Below are 20,274 nucleotides of genomic sequence, written 5' to 3'. Positions count from 1 at the left end.
TCACCACTACCACCATCATCACCATGAGCACCACCTCTGTCATCATCAAAAAAGCACACAGGTGAGCCTTGCTTTAACTAATCCCAAAACTATATTTAAGATATGAGTTCTATGAACAAATTCAGGAATGATTATTTGCTTTTCCAAATTATCCAATTCAAAGTAACCCTAGTTAAGCTTCCCTGGTGTTTTTAAAATGTGCTTTGGTTTACAAACATTTTAATTGCCCAGATCTCTTCAGGAACATACCTATTTTAAGATGTAAGCATAACAGAAATAGGATTTTCAAGCTGACAGAGAAGGGCAAGTATAAAAAGTTTGTAAGGACTTTCTTGATTCATTAAATTAATTGAGAAGAGTTTTATAGCATACACAAATCTACTAAACATTAAGCAGTTTTAGTTGGCCATAAATCAGGGACTGTAAAGGGAAAAGTGAATTTCATCAATAGTACTCCTATATAGAAATAGTATATCTATATAAAAATATACTTATGTAAATACATGATACATGTACTTATATATGTATCATGTTTATATTTTATATTTGTATATGTAAGTATACAATATATCATATATGAGATAAATGTATACTATTATTACAAATATCCTGGTTGGGCACGGTGGCTCACACCTGTATCCCAACACTTTGGGAGGTCGAGGCAGGAGTATCATTTGATCTCAGGAGTTCAAGACCAGCCTGGACAACATAGCAAGACCTCATCTGTACTAAAAATTAAAAAAATTAACTAGGCATGATGGTGACCACCTGTAGCCCCAGTCACTAGGGATGCTGAGGTGGGAAGATCGCTTGAGCCTGGGTTGAGGTTGCAGTGAGCCAAGATCGCACCACTGCACTCCAGCCTGGGTGACACAGCGAGACCCTGTCTCACAAAAAAAAGCCCAAAAACAGGCCGGGCATGGTGACTCACACCTGTAATCCCAGCACTTTGGGAGGCCAAGGTAGGTAAGCCACTTGAGATCGGGAGTTCGAGACCAGCCTGGCCAACATAGTGAAACCCCATCTCTACTAAAAATACAAAAAAAATTAGCTGGGCGTGGTGGTGCATGCTTGTAATCCCAGCTACTCAGGAGGCTGAGGCAGGAGAATTGCATGAACCCAGGAGGTGGAGGTTGCAGTGAGCCGAGATCACACCACTGCACTCCAGCCTGGGTGACAAAGCAAGACTCCAACTCAAAAAAAAAAAAAAAAAAAAAAAAAAAAAGAAAGAAAGAAAGAAAGAAAAAGAAAAAAACACACCAAAAACAAAAACAAAAAACAAATACCCTTTTCTACGTTGTAAAATTTGGGTTAGGGGTTGAGGTAGATAATTAAGATGGCTACAAATTCCTCTCATCTTGTATGCACATCCCTTGTGATATGACTTTGCCATTCTTCTCATCAACAAGGAGAGTCTATTTCACTACTCCTTGACTGACTCTGGGTTGACTGTGTCACTTCTTATTTTCTTTCTTTCTTTTTTTTTTGAGACGGAGTTTCATTCTTGTCGCCCAGGCTGGAGTGCAATGGCGTGATCTCAGCTCACTGCAACCTTCGCCTCCCAGGTTCCAGCGGTTTTCCTGCCTCAGCCTCCCGAGTAGCTGGGATTACAGGTGCCTGCCACCACGCCCAGCTAACTTTTTATATTTTTAGTAGAGACAGGGTTTCACCCTGTTGGCCAGGCTGGTCTTGAACTCCTGACCTCAGGTGATCCACCAGTCTTGGCCACCCAAAGTGCTGGGATTACAGGTGTGAGCCATCACGCCTGGCCAACTGTGTGACTTCTTTAGTTAATGGAATATTAACAAATGTGATGCAAGCAGAGGCTTAACAATTACATGCACATTGGGGTTTGTTCTCTCTTGCTGATCTGGGAACCCTGCCACCACCACCATGTGATGCAGTTCAGGCTGGCCTGTTGGAGGATAACAGATCACGTGGAGCAGAGATGAGCCGGCCCACCTCAGGCCCTACCAGAGCAATCAGCTTGCCAAACACGACATACATCAGCGAGGCCATCCTAGACCATCCAGCCCTAGCTGAGCCAGCCCAGACCAGAGACTCATGAAAACAGTAAAATGTTCATCATTTTAAGGCACTAGATTTTGTGGTGGTTTGTTATACACCAAAAGCTAACTGATACAGGGACCATATCATATTGTATTTTGTTTTCTTCCTTTCTCCATTCCAAAAAGGTTGGGTAAGATGTTTGGTTTACTGAAGTCACAGTTGCCACAACATACAATCCTTCATTTTCTTCCAATTCTAAAAGCTCTGATTCTCTTATATTATTAAGCTTCCTTTCCCAGCTTTGGCCTTTACAGAAGGGATGGGAAATAAAGGTAGTAAAAATGAGGCATGTTTTTAGGAGTGAGAAGGGAGGTGAACATGTGAATTAAGGTAGTGATGGTAGGATGCTGAGACTAAAAACAGAGGACAGCACAACCCATAAAGTGTTGACTAACTTCCTGGGAGAAGTTTGTTCTAGTAAATCAGAGTCCCTATGAAACTCCCTGGCAAAGACCCCAGATGTCCCTGTGTTAAATTGCAAACACACATTCTAAAATTCCCCTTATGTTCCATTCCTTAGTTCCTCTCAATCTTTTTCACTATCCAAAGTATGGTTTTCTACTTTGTTAGCTAGAATTTTGGGGGCTCCAAGTGACAAAAGCCCAACTCAACCTAGCTCAAGCAAAAAACAATATATTGGCTTTTACATCTTAAAAGTCCAGATCATCCTCAGGCTTCAGGCAAGATTGAATCCAGTTGCTCAAATGATGTATTCAGGGAACTGTCTCCCCATCTCCACCTCCAGGATCTGCTGCACTCAGTCTTGTCCTATCTATATCCCTCAGTCTCTGACCTATTGTGTGGGTCCCAGACTTGTGTGGCAGCAACTGCTCATTGTGTCTCTCCATCTTGAGTGATCCCAGCCTTCTTCTTACTCCCCACTTATTACCCTAATCATGTTAAGAGACCAGAAAACACCCAATTTCCCAAGGAAAAGGGAAAGAAACTTGGAATTTATCCTAGACCTCTCCATGAGCCCCCATATCTAATAGATCATAAAGCCAAGTCATTTCTACCCCATTTGTGTCTTTGGAATTGGTTACTTCTTTCCATGGCCTTTAGTCACTGCTTTATCATGCATTGTTACTCCTGTCATGGAAGAGGAAAATTTCTCCCAAACCAGTCTGTGCTCTGCTCCCAACAAACCATCCTTCAGGCCTAAGAATAACCTATTAAAGTACAAAACCTGAGCCAAGCATTCCCTGCTTAAACTATTTGGTTATGTAACTTGTATAAACCTGTTCCACAAATTTGGTGATTTGCTCAGCTGATCACTTGAGCCCCTCCAGCTCCCCTGGTGGGAGAGAGCCTACTTCTCTTAGGTTGGGTTCCCTGGAAACAGAGCCCAAGATGGGATCAATGTTCATTGTTATTTTAGGAGCCTCACTGCTCCCTGATTGTGGGCTGCCTGCCTAGGTAGAATACAGTGTCTTTGGTAAGGAGATTGGGGATTGGCCTCCCAAGAGGCCCAGCGCTCCTCATGCAAATTGCTTTTACCCAGTGACAAGCTCTACCAGCCTGGGGTCTCAGAGTGGGGCCTTCACCCAGTCACAAAACATCCTGTTATGCCAGGGCTCAAAAGCTCAAATGCCTCCAGGAGCCAGAAGCCTGACAGGGCAGCCTCCACTCAGCAACCATCGACTGTTACCCCGCAGAAATCTGGCACTCACAGTTGCTAAGTCTTTAATTTTTTTCAGGAGGAGCCAAAAATATTGAGTTTTATGTGAAATATTCTGGTTTTAAGCTGTTAGCTTGATTTAAAAACAAACAAACAAACAAAAACAGGCAAAACAAAACTTGTCTGGGGCCTTATCTGGCCTAGGAGCTGTCAGTTTGTGAATTTGGTTTGATGCCCTAATCCCAGAACAATGGATGCCCACTTGCACCATATTTGCATAACTTTGGGAGCCACTGCAGTGATCTGGGACTAGACAAAGATCAGCTGTGAATCGACTACAAAAGGTTCCATGATTTCAAAATAAAGGGTAACCTTCTTCAGCAAGGCCTGTGTGACCTCCCTGACCTGGCTTCTACCCTTCTCCACCCTTTCCCGCACCTCCTTCTCCCTCCTCCCAACGTTATTTCGCACCTAGGGCCTTCGTGGTAACCCGGCTCTTTATCCCGGAGATCCCTCCCCTTCCAATTATCTAAGGGCACTCCCAGCATCTTTCAAGGATCCTTTCCCTGACCCCTGCTTTCTCTTCTGCTTACTCCATTTTTCAGAGCTGTTACCTCGCGGCCTCATGTGTTTTTTACATGCCTGTTGCCCCAGCTGACCGAATCCCTGGAGGGAAGGAGCCTGGGTTTCTTCACCCCTGTATCCCCACTGCCTCATAGAGCCCTGGTGCTTTCAAGGCAGACTGGAGCAATGGGTATCCAATGAAAAAAATCATGACCTTGACCATTGTCCTTCACATGTCAGAAATCCATTTGTGAAGAACTGACCATTTTTATGTTAAGAAATTAAGTTGAAATCTGGTATTTATGAGAAGACGAAAACTTGCTGCATCCTTTAATTTTTAAAATGATTACCTATTTTTGAAAAACAGTTGAAAAAAACACGTTTTAAAACTTACTCAGCTTTGGACCTCGCTGAGGCTTCCAAGGGGTTCTGGAACTAGAGAATGGCTACAGTGATCAGCATTCCCTTTTCTCGAGATCCTCAAGGGTTCTCAGGGCTCACCTTAAAGTGGGGGATGAAAGGAGAGAGGGGATGTGTGCTGCCTCCCTGGGAGGGCAGGAACCAGCTCCTCTGAATGAAACAGCACTTTCCACAGAGACAGCGGCCTATGGTGTGAGGGCAAGCAAGCCGCAGTCGAAAGCCCCTTTGCATAATCCATTCTTAAATTGACTGAGGCTTGTACAGTTGTAAACTGAAACTCCAGAGGCAAACCCTGAGCGGTTACATTTTCTCGAAAAGAATGTTTCCCAGCCTGTCAATTATTTCCTGCTCTCCGTCCCTCCCCAACGCGCGCACACACCCAACTTTTGGTAGCCAGCTGCCTTGACACTGAGCCTCTCTCCTACCTGAAGTGGAGCACCTCAGGAGGCAGCGAGGCTGGCGTTTCATTCATAATACATGAACTCAGGGGAGGAGGGAGGCGGGGGCAGAGGCCTTTCATCTCTGCTATTTAAAATCCCGGCACTGCAGCTGAAAGGGAAAACGACCTGGGAGTGAACGGCACCGGGGATGAAGCATTGCACGATAACGGCACAACCGAGCGCGTCAGCGGCCCGCCCGCCGGCTATTTATACCGTGCAGATTATGCAATCGGGCTCCAGCCATTCATGCCCCGACTGGGCCGCCGCACGCCCGGGGCGGGGGGGCCTCATTCCCGGGCGCCGGGTCAGTTTCTAAGTTTGCATCATCCCCTGCATTACGAGAGAGCTTGGGTTTCCATTCCTGCCAGCGGGGCTTGGGGGAGACAGCTGGGCTACAAACTCACTTGGCACACACGACTGCTTACTTAAACATCATAATAAAGGCACCAGATCGCCCGAGGCGCGGCCCGGCCGCGCGCAGAGCTAAGCTCCGGGAGACCGGAAGGAACTGATAAACCGAGCGCTAATGACACCCCCTCCCTCCCGCGTCGGAAGTGTCCTCGGAGCGCCGGTCATTGAGAAATACCGAAGGGGCAGAGTGGGGGTGAAGCGAGGACAGGCCTGGGCGCAGCTGCGCGCGCCTCGCGGGGCGGGGAGCGGGGGCGCCGCGGCAGCGGGGGGCTTCTGCGGGCTGGGCCGCGGCAGGGCGGCGCGAACCTTTGGGCCCCGTGGAGTCCTCCCTAAATCACCCCCTCCCCGCCCCTGGGAGTGGGGAGGGCGACTGATTGCTCAGATCCCACCCCCGCCCCTTGGGAAATCTACACTGCCGGCCCTACCGGACGAGAAGGGGGAGAAGGACACGAACGAGAGAGCGGATTGCAGAGGAGGCTAAAATGTCCGCTTCTCCTGACGCCCGAGCCAGGCGGGAGGGGTGGGGGCCGCGGCCGGCTTCCCAGTGAAACAGGACCTGCGGGGCTACTGAGCATGCCCGTTCCCGGCCGCGGAGGGTCGCTCCGGCTCCGCCCTCCGGGCTTTCCGGGCAGCCCGCGGGAAGAGCCGGGTGGGGGTGCTCCCTCGCCCAGGACTCGGAACTAAGAAGCCTGTAGGTGGGGGACCCGCTGGGGCACCGCTGGGTTTGCGTGAAGTTGTGAGCAGATCGATATTACTTTTGAAGCTTTACGATCCTATTGTGACTGAACACTATTGATTTGATCGTGTTCAGAGATTCCCGCAGCCCCCTGTTCTGCCGATTGTGGGGAGAGACAGGGATATGGGTCCTTAGCTCTTTCAGCAGTGACATTCAATTAAAGCCCTAAATCTGTGATATCCCCTATTCCAGCAACAATCCAATGGACTTTGATAACACCCTGATATTCAGATCAACAGACATATCTGAGTTATTCGCCCAATATCCTCATTTATTCTATGGAGCTTCAGGAGTCAGACTTGCCTCAACCACAGTAATTGATGGGGAGGACCAAGAAGTGACCTGCTAGGAATGTTTCCATCAAAAGGCCCCTTTTGGGTGTTGAACAAGGCAGAAGAGAACTGGCAGGCTTCATTTAAAGGAACATGAAGGACAGAGTGGAGGGGGGCATTTGGTAAGCCAGCTGGTCAGAGAGAGGAAAGGGCTACCAGGAATCTGTATAGCCCATTTAAGACTCCCAGCAACCCTATGTTGTGCGTACTATTCCTACACGACGGACACTGAACCCAAGGCTCGGTGGACCTAAGGGCCTGCCTGAGATAGCCCAGCTGGAATATGGCACCAGGTGATCCCAGTGGGGACTTGGGGACTTCTGGACCTCAGAATATTTATCATTGTCCCCCTGGCAACCTGGTCCATAGGCTGGGCCAGTCGTTCACTGCTATTAAGCAGAGAGCTGGCTGAGTGGTGATGACACCATTTTAACCTGCTCATAGAGCTGGCCTACCTGCAGAAATTAAATCACCTCACCTGCCACCTTGCCATTTGTGTACCTTGAAACTGGAGGGTGGAGCCCAAGAGATGCCCATAGGGTGAATAATTTTGACATGGATAAGTGCTTGTGTTCTGGGAAGCTCAGGAATAACAGGGTGGGATCTCTTTCAGCACTCCCAGGGAGAAGAGCAACCATGGCCAAAGGTGAGACCTGGGTAGATTCCTTAGCCTTCTGGGGATTTAGAGGACAATGAGATCTTGCCTTTGCTTAGTACTTTCTCAGGAACTCTCAGTGGCCTCACAAACTGATAAAGACAAGCTTGGCCTTGTTATTCCTGTTTTATAAAGAAACTCACTCGGGGTCTCAGGACTGCTAGGAGAAAACCAGAACCAAGCTGTTCCGTCCCCTGGTTTATGCCCTCCCCACCACCACACATCACCAGCATGAACCCCACTCCATGTCCACAGAGGTCATGGCTGTGATAAGCACAAAGCCTGGAGTAAACCACCAGTTTCTCCCAGACTCAAGGTGAAACTTTTTGGAGCATTTGTAGCTCCTATATGCATGTAAATTTTAGGAATACTAAATTTGAGGCATTTATTTATTTATTTAGAGACAAAGTTTCGCTCTTGTTGCCCAGGCTGGAGTGCAATGGTGCAATCTCCGCACACTGCAGCCTCCGCCTCGTGGGTTCAAACAATTCTCCTGCCTCCGCCTCCTGAGTAGCTGGAATTATGGGCGCCCACCACCACCCCCAACTAATTTTTATAATTTTAGTAGAGACAGGGTTTTGCCATGTTGGCCAGGCTGGTCTCAAACGCCTGACCTCAGGTGATCCGCCCACCTCGGCCTCCCAAAGTGCTGGGATTACAGGCTTGAGCCACTGTGCCCAGCCTGAGGCAAATATTTAATCTCTTAACCTGTTCAATGGTTGCTATTTAGTTAACATCACATCTAGATTGTCCCATGGACATTCAAGAGGATGGAAAAGTCTACTGTGTCTGGAGAGCAGCAAGATATAGGGACTCTATCCCTTGTTTCTTTTTATTTCTTTTTATTTTTTATTTTTTTTTTGAGATGGAGTTTTGGTCTTGTTGCCCAGGGTGGGGTGCAGTGGCACAATCTTGGCTCACCGCAACCTTCACCTCCTGGGTTCAAGCGATTCTCCTGCCTCAGCTCCCGAGTAGCTGGGATTACAGGCACGCGCCACCACGCCCAGCTAATTCTGTATTTTTAGCAGAGACGATGTTTCACCATGTTGGTCAGGCTGGTCTCCAACTCCCGACCTCAGGTGATCTGCCCGCCTCGGCCTCCCAAAGTACTGGGATTACAGGCGTGAGCCACCGCGCCCGGCCGGGGCTGCCTCTTAACGCGAGAAATTCCATAATTTCTACGGAAATGCAAACGTTTTTGGGCTGTGCTGGGTTGACCTTTTTCTTTGCACGAGTAATGATTCTTAAAAACATCCGTTTCTTGGCCGGGCGCCGTGGCCCATGCCTGTAGTCCCAGCACTTTGGGAGGCCGAGGCGGGCGGATCACGAGGTCAAGAAATCGAGACCATCCTGGCCAACACGGTGAAACCCCTCCCTACTAAAAATACAAAAATTAGCTGGGCGTGGTGGCGCGCGCCTGTAGTCCCAGCTACTTGGGAGGCTGAGGCAGGAGAATCACTTGAACCCAGGAGGTGGAGGTTGCAGTGAGCCTAGATCGCGCCACTGCACTCCAGCCTGGGGACAGAGCGAGACTCCATCTCAAAACAAAACAAAACAAAAATCCATTCCTCTATTGAGACAAAAAAGAAAAAAAAACACAAGATTCACGTGAAACGGAAAAGCCTCTGCTTTTCAGAACCTTGGCAAAATCGAACCCCCTCCCCTTTCTGGTTGGGTTGGGCTGGAGAAGCCAGCCCCGGCACCTGCGCCGCCCCTACCTTCCCACCCCGCGGTGGGGGTAGTTGTGCCTTTGAGCCTGAGCACCTCTTCAGCTGTTTTGCTCCCTCCCCTCCCTTGAGTTTCCCATCTCCGCCCCCGCCCAACCCCCCGATTTTTAATCTTGGGGTTTGGAAGGAGGGAGGGGGCAAAAACGGGAGCCAGATGTGTACGAGTCCTCCGCTCCCGCCTCCTCCCTCCTCTCGGGCTTCCTAAAACCCGGAGCCCTAATCAAGGAGGATTCGGAGCCAGATGGTCGCGGCGCAAGCAAACAACTCGGCTCCGCGGCTCCCCCGGGAGTGGAAGCCAGGAGGGACGGGGAGAGGAAGCGGGGCGTGCTCAGTAGGCGGGACAAAGTTTTTTTTTTCTTCTCCCTTTTTTTTTCGGTCGCAAGTAGGAAGCTTTTTGCACTCCACCACCTCTGGCCGCTGGGAAGACGTCATCGCTTCCGCCCTACTTCCTCCTCCTGTTGGCGGCGGTGAGAATCCAATATGGAGTAAATCGGTGGAGTCGAGAGATGGGGCTCGGACGGGGCGCCCTGCACCGCCTCCCAGGCGCACCTCCCCCGGCCGCCGACCGCTCCCCGGAACCGTGATTGGCCCGGCCCCCCGGGGGCGACCCCGGACCGAGCCCCCCCACCCGCGGCCGGCGCTCTCCTCCTCCTCGCAGCAGTCCCCGCCGCTCTGAGGCGCGCTTGTTTTTCTCCCGCTCTCCCCCACCGCCGTCCCCTTCCCAAATCTCGCCCCCTCTGCCCGCTCCCGAGTCCCCGGAGCCTCCGCCCGCCTCTCCCCACGGCGCTGCGGCGTTCAGTCCCCGCGCAGCCTGCCTTTGCACCCCTTCCCCCAAACCTTACCCCGCGCCCTGCTTCCCCTTCTGCTGCGGCGCCCCCTTCATCTCTAGCCGCCCCCCCTCCCCAAATCAGGCGATCTCCGGAGATGTGAAGAAGGGGGGCGAGCGGACAGGAAGATGAAGGGAGCAAAGCTGCCCGCCGCGGGACAGGCGTCTAGGTGAACAAGAAAATGACCGAAGAAACACACCCGGACGAGTAAGTTTGGTCGCGGGGTGGGACGAGGGTGCCCCGCGGGGGCAGCGTGGGGGCCGGGGCTGAGGATGCGGGCGGGGACGCTTATTGGGTGAACTTGGCGTGGGGTGCAGCGACTCGCTGACCTGTCGGGGTTGGGACGCGAGGCTTCCCTGCTTGTTGAAGTGAGGAGGGGGCAAAAACTGCTGCGGGCTGGCGGGCGCACGCCTAGGGTCGGCGGGCTGGTGTGGTGGCAGCTCCGGGGGCCAAGGGCGTGCGGGTGACCTCCGGGCGGTCTCCGCTCCCTCTCCGAGGACTTACAGCTCCCCCGCCCCCGAAATCCTCGGCGGCTGGAGCGGAAGTCCTGACACCCCCACTCTGGCTTCCCGGGGCCGGTGGGTTTTTGCACAGTGACTTTGTGACTCCCGCCGCCCCGCGAGCCCTGCGGTCCGCTCCGGAGCCCACTGGGGCCTAGGCTCCGCCATTTCGTTTTCTTGAATCGCTCTCATTTGCATACCACATTTTCATTCATAAAAAACACGGCGGAGCGAGAGGAGGACGGGCGCGGGCTGCGCGGGGGTCTGGTGCGCCAGGGTCCCCGCGCGGGCCGGCGTGTTGGAGCCGCCCGAGGGGCCCCGCGGCCCGTGAGTGCCTGTGCACGCGCTTGTGGCCGGCACACGCGTCCTGCGGGGTCGGGCGGCTCGGGGTGGACCGAGGCGTGTGCGGCGGGGGCGTGCGGGGCAGCGCGCTAGGGGCGTGTGTGTGTGTGTGTATGTGAGTGTCCTCGCGGGTGCGCGTGCACGGGCTTGTGCCTGGCCCGCGGGCCCGAGGGGAACAATGCTCGGGGCGCTCCGCCGGAGGGATCCCGGGCTGCCCCGCGCGGGACCCGTGACTGTCGCCAGCCGGGGGCAGAGGTGCAGCTGCCTCCTGCCTCGCGGTCCAGGAGTCCAGTTTGGCATTTTCGCTCCCTAGTCCGAGGCGTTTTCAGTCTCGGGTGCGACGGGGGCGGGGCCGCGGGGCCCGACGCCTCAGGTCTTCTGCCTGGGGTTTGAGCGGTCACCGCGCGGCGGCCGCCGCTGCTGCTCAGTGGCTGTGCCCGCCACCAGCCACTTTTTTTTTTTTTTTGTGAATAAGACGCTCTCCTTTATTGTCACATGATATCCCTCCCCTCCTCCCCTGCACATTCATAAATCCGGAGCCTGCATCGGTTCCTTTCATTCAGTGCTGCCATTAGCCAAGGTAGCGGCGGCGCGGGCTTGGGCGCAAAGAGCCGGTTGCAAGCCGCGGGAACGCGCCCTGGAGGGAGGCCCCGCGCGCGTCTTTGCAGGGGAGTGCGGGCTGCGGGAGGCGTGCTCCAGAGGCCCCAGGTCTTTTGCCCCCCGCAGGCATTGAGCCTCAAGAGTGCTGGGAAGGGAAGTGACTCAGGGCTGGGCTACTGGGAGGCTTGTCTCTTGCAGCAGGTGACAGTGCTGTGCCCTACTCTAAGAAATCTACTCACTTTATTAAATATACCCCCTTTATCTTTTGACGTCTGCTGTTGCCAGTCCGGGCGGGAGTGGGGCTAGTGTTTGGGAAAGGGAATTTCGATTTCCTTCCTGTGAGTCCCCAGGGAACTTTGACTGCAGTAACCCCTGATCTTCCAGACACCCATCACAGGAGAGGATCCCTGCTGGTGTGCCTGTCGCAGACGTCCCACCGCATCTGTTGGTGTTTCTATTTCAGACGTTTTGCTTTGTCTTCGTATATAGCATTTTAAAATGGTAAAATGAAAAAAAGTTGCGCTTTTAGGGCTGAAATACAGAGAAGGAATATGCTGCTGGGCCTTGCTGCCTTTTGAACGTGGCCAATAAATCAATATTTTTATGGGCCCTCGATTGTACCTGCACACAGAGTAGTAGTAGCAGTGAGGCTGGTTGCTGTGCTCTGGCCTTGCAGATTCTTGGAGAGGTTTGACCACTCTACCTTGGCTCTACCCCTTGGGAATACAGGCCTGACCTGGCCCTTTTTGTGGCAGCTTGTTAGCCTTGCATCTTTCTCCATCTGCTATCCAAAGCAGAAGGATTTCGAGTGGGATCACCAGCGAGGAAAGAATAGCTCCATTTTAGGCTCTCAGAGCAAGTTCAGCATGAAGCCGCAGCCTCCACTGCTGTCACAAGTCCAGTTGAGAGGATAGATATTTGAAGAGTTCTAGTTTCACTTAGAGACTGAGAAAGCCTTGGCACCTTAGCCACTGAAGAAATGGGCTTATAGGGATTATTTTTAATGTGATGACCTTGGCACAAAACTTAAAATGCCTGAGAAGAGCGACTTCGTGGACTGTAAACTGCCATGGTAGCCACTGTCTATTATTTTGTTCAACGTATCTGTGTAATGACGCATCTGAAAAATTCCTTTTAAATGTAGTGACAGTAAGGTTTCCCTCCCTGAATTACAGAGCTTGCTGTGATTGCTTTTTTGCTGTTTTGTTGTTGTTTGCTGCCACTGTCTTTAAGTCTAGAGCTAAAATTATTGTTTGATTAAGGTAGCCATATTTGCTTAGGTTTTTGCTAGATTCCTACTTTGGGTGAATTTTGATCTATTTTTTTCTTGTAATGATTTTATGTTTGAGGTCTCTCAGATACCTTTGGAACCAGGCAGGGGTTGCTACTTAAGAGAACTGGTGGCATCAAACTGGAGACCTAGGAGAGACATATTTGTACTTTAGGTAAAATAGACTTGATAGTCTACATATAGTAAAGGTTTTGTTGAATGGTCCAGATAATATCTGTTTCATTTAGCATCAGAATGCAGTAAATCAGAATCTTGCAAATGGTAAAATTGTGCTTAATTTAAAAAAATAATGTTTTGTTTTCTAATGTTGTTTTCCATATCAATTTAAAATTCTTCTAGTATATGGTAATTCAGGAAAGTTTCTTTGCTCTTGTTGATAATGGTCCCAAAAGATATCTTCCATATAGAAAATACACTGACCATTCTCTCTTTCATCCCTCCCGCCACATAAAAATGCACGTTAAAATTTACAATTCTTCAGACTTTTAAAAATATAATTTAAGAAGTGAAGAGCATCAGCAAACTATTGTAAGTCGTCCTCTGTGCATAGGGTTGGAAAATTTTTTTAAATCCGTATCTATTTTGTCACTATCTTTAAAGCATTTGATCATGGCTATGAATGGCTTGGAAATTTGCAGACAAGATAAACCTTACTGAACCAAGCTCTAACCCTGGAGACACCGAGCTGCCATTCAGCTTTCTCTTTTGTTCCTTTCATGAACTCTTCTCTGTAACCCACTTCTTGCTGGGAATGGATTTGCAGCTTCCCTTTCAGTCATATTTTTCCTAAAGTTGAAAGATTTCCCATTAATAAAACAGGCGTAAGTATTTTTGCTGAACCATTTCAAAGACAATGCAGACATTGGGACTCTTGTACCTAAATACTTGAGCTTACTTCTCAAAAGATAAAAATGCTGTTCTGTGAAACCACAATACTATTATCACATTTTACAAAATTAATAATTCCCTGATGTCTTTAACACTCTGCCTGAATTGTCTGCAAAAATGTCTTTTATAACTGGTTATTCAGCCAGAGACCAATCGAAGACCCCGAGTTAAATGCATTTGTAACATATATTTAAGGCTTAAGGTATAGCCATTTGCTCACTTTGTGATCTAAGGCAGTTTACTTTCGTATGTCATGTCAGTTTTATATGGAGTGGACAAAATGGGAATAGACACTACCTATTTTGTGGAGCTGCTGTGAGAATTAAATGAGATAGCCTATGTAAAGCTTATAGTACAGGACTAGGCATAAAACAGGTGCCCTGTGTGGCTCTTTGCAGGGCACTGAGATAGATTTCTTTCAGGCTCAGCTTTGTTTTCAGATAACTCTGTGAAGAAGGTGTTACCCCCATTTAACTGATGAGAAAGCCAAGGTCAAGTTAGTTGCCCGAGACAGCAAACATTTTTTTAAAGCACTTTATTCATTTAGTCTTCTTAAAAATCCTGCGAGGTAGATGGTATTATTATCCCTATTAAATGGGAGAAGTGAGGCACAGAGAGGTGAAGTCCTTTCCTCAAGGTCATCCTATGAGTAACTGAAGGAGCTGGGAATTGAGCACTCCAGTAGCCTGGTTCAGGAAGGGCTCTGTGCTCTTAACTAACCACTGTGAACCGGTGGGGGGGGTCCAGCCTCAGTCGTTCTGACTCAGAGCTCGCAGCCTTTCTGCCAATCATGCTTGTTCATTATTCTTCTGAACTGTTGACAATCTGTCATTGGCATAATTTTTCTCACTTCACTTATCTTCCCAGAAAATGCTGTGAAGCATGAGGGGCATACTGAATTAAAATGGATTTAAATAAATTTGGGCTTGAGAATTCTGTGATACACCTTAAAGATAATGGGAATAGTGCAAATTCAGAGTTGGTTATTATTGGAATGTTAGATCTACATTAACTGAAATCACAGTTGTGGAAATTTAACTGATACAGTGAGTATTGATCCATTTTCCTTGTATTTGCCTTAAAAAGGGGGGTATGTTTCTACCAGGGGGTATGGTTCTACTGTACATGAGTAGAACCCTTAAATGTTAAAAATATGGAGTTGACTGTGCAGAATTAGAATCTTGATTTATTCCTCAGAAAATCTCCCACACTTCTGGAGACCCAGGCCCGGAGGATGGCTTGAGGCCAGGAAAACCAGCCTGGGCAACACAGTGAGACCCTGTCTCTACCAAAAAAATAAAAAATAAAAATTAGCTGGGTGTGGTAGCACACACCTGTAGTCCCAGCTACTCAGGAGGCTCAAGGGAGAGGATGGCTTCAGGCCAGGAGGTCGAGGCTGCAGTGAGCTGTGATTGTGCCACTGCACTCTAGCCTGGGCGACAGAGTGACACCCTGCCTCAAGAAAAAAAAAAATCTTTAAAGTAAGACAAAACAAAAAAAACCTGGAAAGACCTTAAGGAGCTTGTAAGCTAGGACCTGTCATAGTATAAATTTAAGTGCCTAGTGCAAGGCTGAAAGCTAGTGAGGTGGTTCACCTGGAGTGGACTAAGCTCCATCAGCTGGTTGTGGTCTCGGTTTGTTTCCATGGGAATATTAGCAAATGCAACCTTCTTTCTGACTAAAGCTGGTCCCCTCTGCTTTCCTGTCCTTTTAACCAGTACAATATATACAAAGTGGATCAGTCACAATACCCAAAACTATTTTGCCTTAGCAATTTGCTTACTCTTACTTTTATTCTGAAATTCTCTTCTTTCTTCCGTCACTTCTCCAGTAGGTGACATTCTGCTCATGCCCCCAGCCATCTCTGAGCCATTGCATTTGGGTGGTCCTTTTTGACTTTCCCACCATAACCCCCTCCTCCCAGTCAAAATCAAGTCAAAGTCAAAATCCAAGTCAAAATCAATGTCTGTGTGTGTTATTTTTTTTCCCTGCACTATATGGCAATTATTATTTCAAGTTGGGCTTATACCCAGCTAGATTCTGCATCCGAATATGAGCTTTTTGGATTCGAGGTTACTTCTCAAATGCCTAGTTTTCTAGTTGTTGGCCCAACACCATTGGGCACATTGTGGTTGCTTAATGTCTATTGAATAAAATAATGGATTTAATTATTTTAAAGTGCTGTTTCATCTCTACTGACTAATGCAATAATTACAGTTGTTGTATTTGGTTAACTTAGGGTATATATAAGCCTCCTGAGAAACTCAACCATGTTCACATTGAGCCTCTGGTATTTTGTGGAAATTCCATGCAGAACTATCTGGTGGTAGTGATCTGTCATTGGTAACTCAAAACCCATTTTGATTCCATTCATTGTTGCGAGAACTGACAAGTAAAAAATCTTGACCACAATAAGACAGGGCCTGTTTCTATGCCTCTGCAGGAGAATCTCTGCAGAAATCACAATATTAACAATTTGCAATAGCTGCAGGGTTCTGCTGGAGTCTTAACACTTGAGGGTGGATACAGTTGTGCCGATGAACTCCAATATTGGCATTATTCCTGTATTGCCAGCTGAACACAAATACAGTCTAACAGCAAAATTTTCAGAAATTGAACAAGATGATAATAGAGGCAGACCAGAAAGTTTTGGTGTATGTGATTATTTGTTTGGGCTTGTTTTTATTAAGGTAAATTAGGCCGAGTTTTTTAAAAAGACCCCATCATCTCGATAAACTTGATAACTTATTCTTAGAAATATTTAAAAATTACTATTTAAGTCTAGAACATTGATGGTGCTTTTAAGGCATTTTCTAGGGCTTTTAGTGACTTTGAAGTAGAAGAAATACTTTGTATTGATGCTCCAGTGCCCCCGTGGAACAAAATATGTTTTTTATATGCTTGCCCTGGATAGACATGAAGGATCGTTACATCTTGACATATGTCCCATGTCATGGAAGGAAAGTCAGACCAGGATCATGGGAGTTTGCTAAATTAAGTAACAATTGTTTCATAACTACCCATTTCCCATTCTCAGGTAACCTTTATCAACATTATGTTCACATGTGGCATACTGCACACATATTACCAACTTGTGCTTATGTTCTTCCTGCTACTCTCAAAGGGTAGTTGAATATTTATTTAAAAACAAACTTTCTGTGTTTACTTGCACTTAGAGGGTAAAGGTAAAGAAACATTTTGACTTCACCCTTAGCATTAACACTTGTGATTGAAGAGATTAGAACAAATATTGGGAGCTTCTAAAATGTATGGTTTTGGCTCCTCTGTGTCCTGAAATAACGATTTTTCAGATCTGGTTGTTTTTGTTCTTCGATATATTTCCTGTGGTCCATTTATAAATGCTTAAAACTTAATTATCAGTTAAGTTTTTAATTGACTTTCATTTGTTCATCTGGTAATGACATCTTTGTCTTTCCATTTTCATTATTTATTCCTCTTGTTTCTTTTTCTTATTGCTTTGCTTTGGCTCTGGCCTCCAGTACTGACTTTGCAGATACGCACTGTTTATTTTGTATTTGCATCCATACTAACTGAGAATGCACAGAGAAGCTTGGCCCATCTGTCTTTCTAGGTGTGGGAATAGGTTTTTTTTTTTTGAAACAGAGTCTTGCTTTGTTGTCCAGGCTGGAGTATTCAAAGTGATCCTTCTGCCTTGGCCTCCTGAGTAGCTGGGATTGTAGGTGTGCACCACCACACCTGGCTAATTTTTAGTAGAGGTGAGGTCTCGTTACGTTGCCCAGGATGGCCTTGAGCTCCTAGCCTTAAACAGTCCTCCTGTCTCGACTTTCCAGAGTGCTGGGATTATAGGCATGAGCCACCTGCATCTGGCATGGAAATAGCTTTATTTTTTATTTTTATTACTTTTTTTTAGAGATGGGGTCTTGCTCTGTTGCCCAGGCTGGAGTGCAGGGGTGCAATCATGGCTTACTGGAGCCTTGAACTCCTGGGCTCAAGCAGTGCTCCCATCTCAGCCTCTCAAGTAGCTGGGACCACAGGTGTACACCACCATGCCCTTTCAGAATAATTTATTAACCCTCATACCTACGGCCTGGCAGAACACTGAGCACATAGTAGGCTTTCTGTAAACAGTTATCAGTTGGTTGAAGTAAATATTCATTAATTGAAAAAAATTGTACCGTGTATAAAAATTTAACAATTTTCCACAATTTAAAGATAATTTAACAATTATCTTTTTTGGATATCTATATCCAAAAAAGACTTTGAGTTGCTTTTTAAAAACTACCAAAGGAGAGGCTGCCATGATGGTAGTGGAAGAATCATGGGCTTTGGAGTGAGACCATACCTCTTCCCCCGCCACTAAGGGACCCTGCTAAGTATCCTAAGCCACCAGCCCTGGGTTAATGTAAATGAGGTTCATTCTGCTGTATACCTAATAGGCTGTTAAAAAGTAGAAATGGACCGGGCATGGTGGTTCATGCCTGTAATCCCATCACTTCGGGAGGCCGAGGTGGGCCGACCACCTGAGGTCAGGAGTTCAAGACCAGCCCAACCAAGATGGAGAAACCCCATCTCTACTAAATATACAAAATTAGCTGGGCATGGTGGCACATGCCTGTAATCCCAGCTACTCGGGAGGCTGGGGCAGGAGAATCACTTGAACCTGGGAGGCGGAGTTTGCACCGAGCAGAGATCATGCTGAGCAGAGATCGCACCATTGCACTCCAGCCTGGTCAACAACAGCGAAACTCCATCTCAAAAAAAAAAAAAAAAAGTATAAATGAGGTAGCCTAGGTAAAACATTTTAGCACAGCACCTGAGAAATTGAGATTCAGTGGCATCCATCTACCTCAGGTCTGTCCCCCGTCATGTAATAAGGTGTTCTTTCTTTTCAGAACTTACAAGGCAGAGGAGATCCATGAACTTTACAAGGCAGGAAACGAGATTTTCACTTCATACCTTAGAGAGCTGAAATGACTTGCTCAAGGCTCCTCAGGGAGCTTGTGGGAGGATAATTAGGATTTAGAAGTCATGTTCTAAGACTGACTGTTTCTTTTGGCTTTCTAATGGTGTCCTGGTAGTTTTTGTACTGTGATCATCAATAATGCCCAGGTGACCATTGGCCCCTTTACTCAGTGATCCCAGTTGGCTGTGCTTTTTGAGATTCTGAGTTTTATAGCTTGTCTGTTCTCTTAGGGTAAGAGTACCTACCTGTAATAGCATCCTTGGCTCCCCTGCCATCCCTACGCCATTCCTGATATGTGGTCTAGATACCTTATTACCAACAGCATTCGAATTGTCTCTAAAACGAAAGTCAGTAGGCTTGGTGGGGATGGGTGGGACTGACCATCCTTTTAGGAGTCACTTGGCTTATGACATGTTTTATCTACTTGAATGCCATGTTTGGCGTTTCGTTTTATTTTTCCAGCCAAGGAATAAAGTGGACGATGGAGGGGGAATACAGATGTAGTGCTAGACTAGAGGTTTAATGTATCAACATCCCAGTAATTTTACTCATTTTTATGGATCTTTTAAAGCAGCATAAGTGTGACTATAGTGTTAATATAGTTATTACATTTCTCCCCTTTGCTTAAAGGTTAAGTCAAGTTTGATTTTTTCTCAGGCTCACACTCGCAAAGCAAAGATGTGCCTGGGCTCAACAGCTCACCTCTGGCCTTGAAGGCCTAATAATGGTTGCCTTCTCATTGATCTGTGTGTGAGCACATTTCAGAACAGTACTCTGCTGTTGGTAAAAACAAAAAACAACAACAAAAAACCTTTAAAGACCTTACCGTCCATTCTAAGATGTCTTTTGTACTAAGGAAAATTGGGGATACTAGATTATAGGTGTTGGTTTGGAGTGTGATATACTGTGAATCTGAATAACTTGAATTTAGAATGTACTTAGGCCCCAATTGCAAAATTATGTAAAATTATTGTATTGGATAAAATAAATGAGCGGAAGTACAGCCAGAGGAGAGGGAGCCACTAGCCATTGAATGCCTACCACGTGCCATTCACTTACTGCAAATAGAGAGCACCTAGCCTGCCATACAATACCAGAGCTGTGGCTCAGGAAGTCCCTGCCCTCGGGGCACTTACATTCTAGGATGCTAGACAGTTTCATCTGCTTTAAGGTGTGAGGACAGCCCTCTTGATGACTGACTAACTGATTACTAACTAGAGTTGTTTTCCTTTTTCTTCCCCTCCTTCCTGCTGGGTTCCTCCTGGAGCTGCAAACTAGAAATGTGACGTGTTGGGGTTCTCATATTTGGGGTAGGGGAACTCTTCATGCACAGCATTGAAGGACCTACTGGCCCTTGCCAGAATCTTCGAACAAGCAAGCTTTTCAAGTTGTTTTTAGGTATGAGAGAAAGAATGAGTGAGGGTAAGAGAGAGTGTGTGTGTGTGTGTGTGTGTGTGTGCGTTGTACATACAAGCACGCACACATTCACACATGGGTGGAATATGTCCAACTGTCAAGCGTCCACATACCACAGGTGAGGAAAAGATTCTGAGAGGGCACTATCTTGCCTGAGGTCTCACACACACAGCAGGATTTGTTATTTTTAATCCAGGTCCTTTGACTTCAAATCTTAACATCTGTAGAACAACAATCTGTGTTACAACCTCACAGGGCCTCAGTTTTCTCGTATACAAAATTGTGTTGTCTGAATAGCATGGTTTATATTACTGTTGAGCAAATGAAATTAGAACTCATTTAGAATCCTGTAAACACCTCAGAACTATGCAGTGACATTTCTTCCTTGCACTCCTGTTCAGCTCTATGGAGTAGCGAACCAGTGCCCATCCAGGTGGCCTTTTCTATACTGAGATATAAACAGCAACTCTACAAATACTTGTTTTGGAAAGA

At 47.3% G+C, this 20,274-nt stretch overlaps 1 protein-coding gene across 3 annotated transcripts in view; it reads left to right on the top strand.

Annotated features, from left to right (window-relative positions):
* Positions 1–9,329: 9,329 nt before the first annotated feature.
* Positions 9,330–20,274, top strand: part of SPRED2 (sprouty related EVH1 domain containing 2) — a 122,486-nt gene continuing 111,541 nt past the window's right edge. For 2 of the 3 annotated variants that reach the window (XM_030827306.1, XM_030827305.1), the window contains exon 1: positions 9,336–10,007. In XM_030827306.1, coding sequence (XP_030683166.1) covers positions 9,982–10,007 — 26 coding nt within the window. In that variant the 5' untranslated portion in view covers positions 9,336–9,981. Of the gene's footprint in view, positions 10,008–20,274 lie in introns of all 3 variants that reach the window. The other variant, XM_012501238.2, reaches the window with a different exon arrangement.

The sequence above is a fragment of the Nomascus leucogenys genome, chromosome 14 (assembly GCF_006542625.1).
Source record: "Nomascus leucogenys isolate Asia chromosome 14, Asia_NLE_v1, whole genome shotgun sequence".
NCBI classification, from domain to species: Eukaryota; Metazoa; Chordata; class Mammalia; order Primates; family Hylobatidae; genus Nomascus; species Nomascus leucogenys.
The sequence above is the reverse complement of the archived record's forward strand: the minus strand, read 5'-3'. Positions and strand labels throughout refer to the sequence as shown.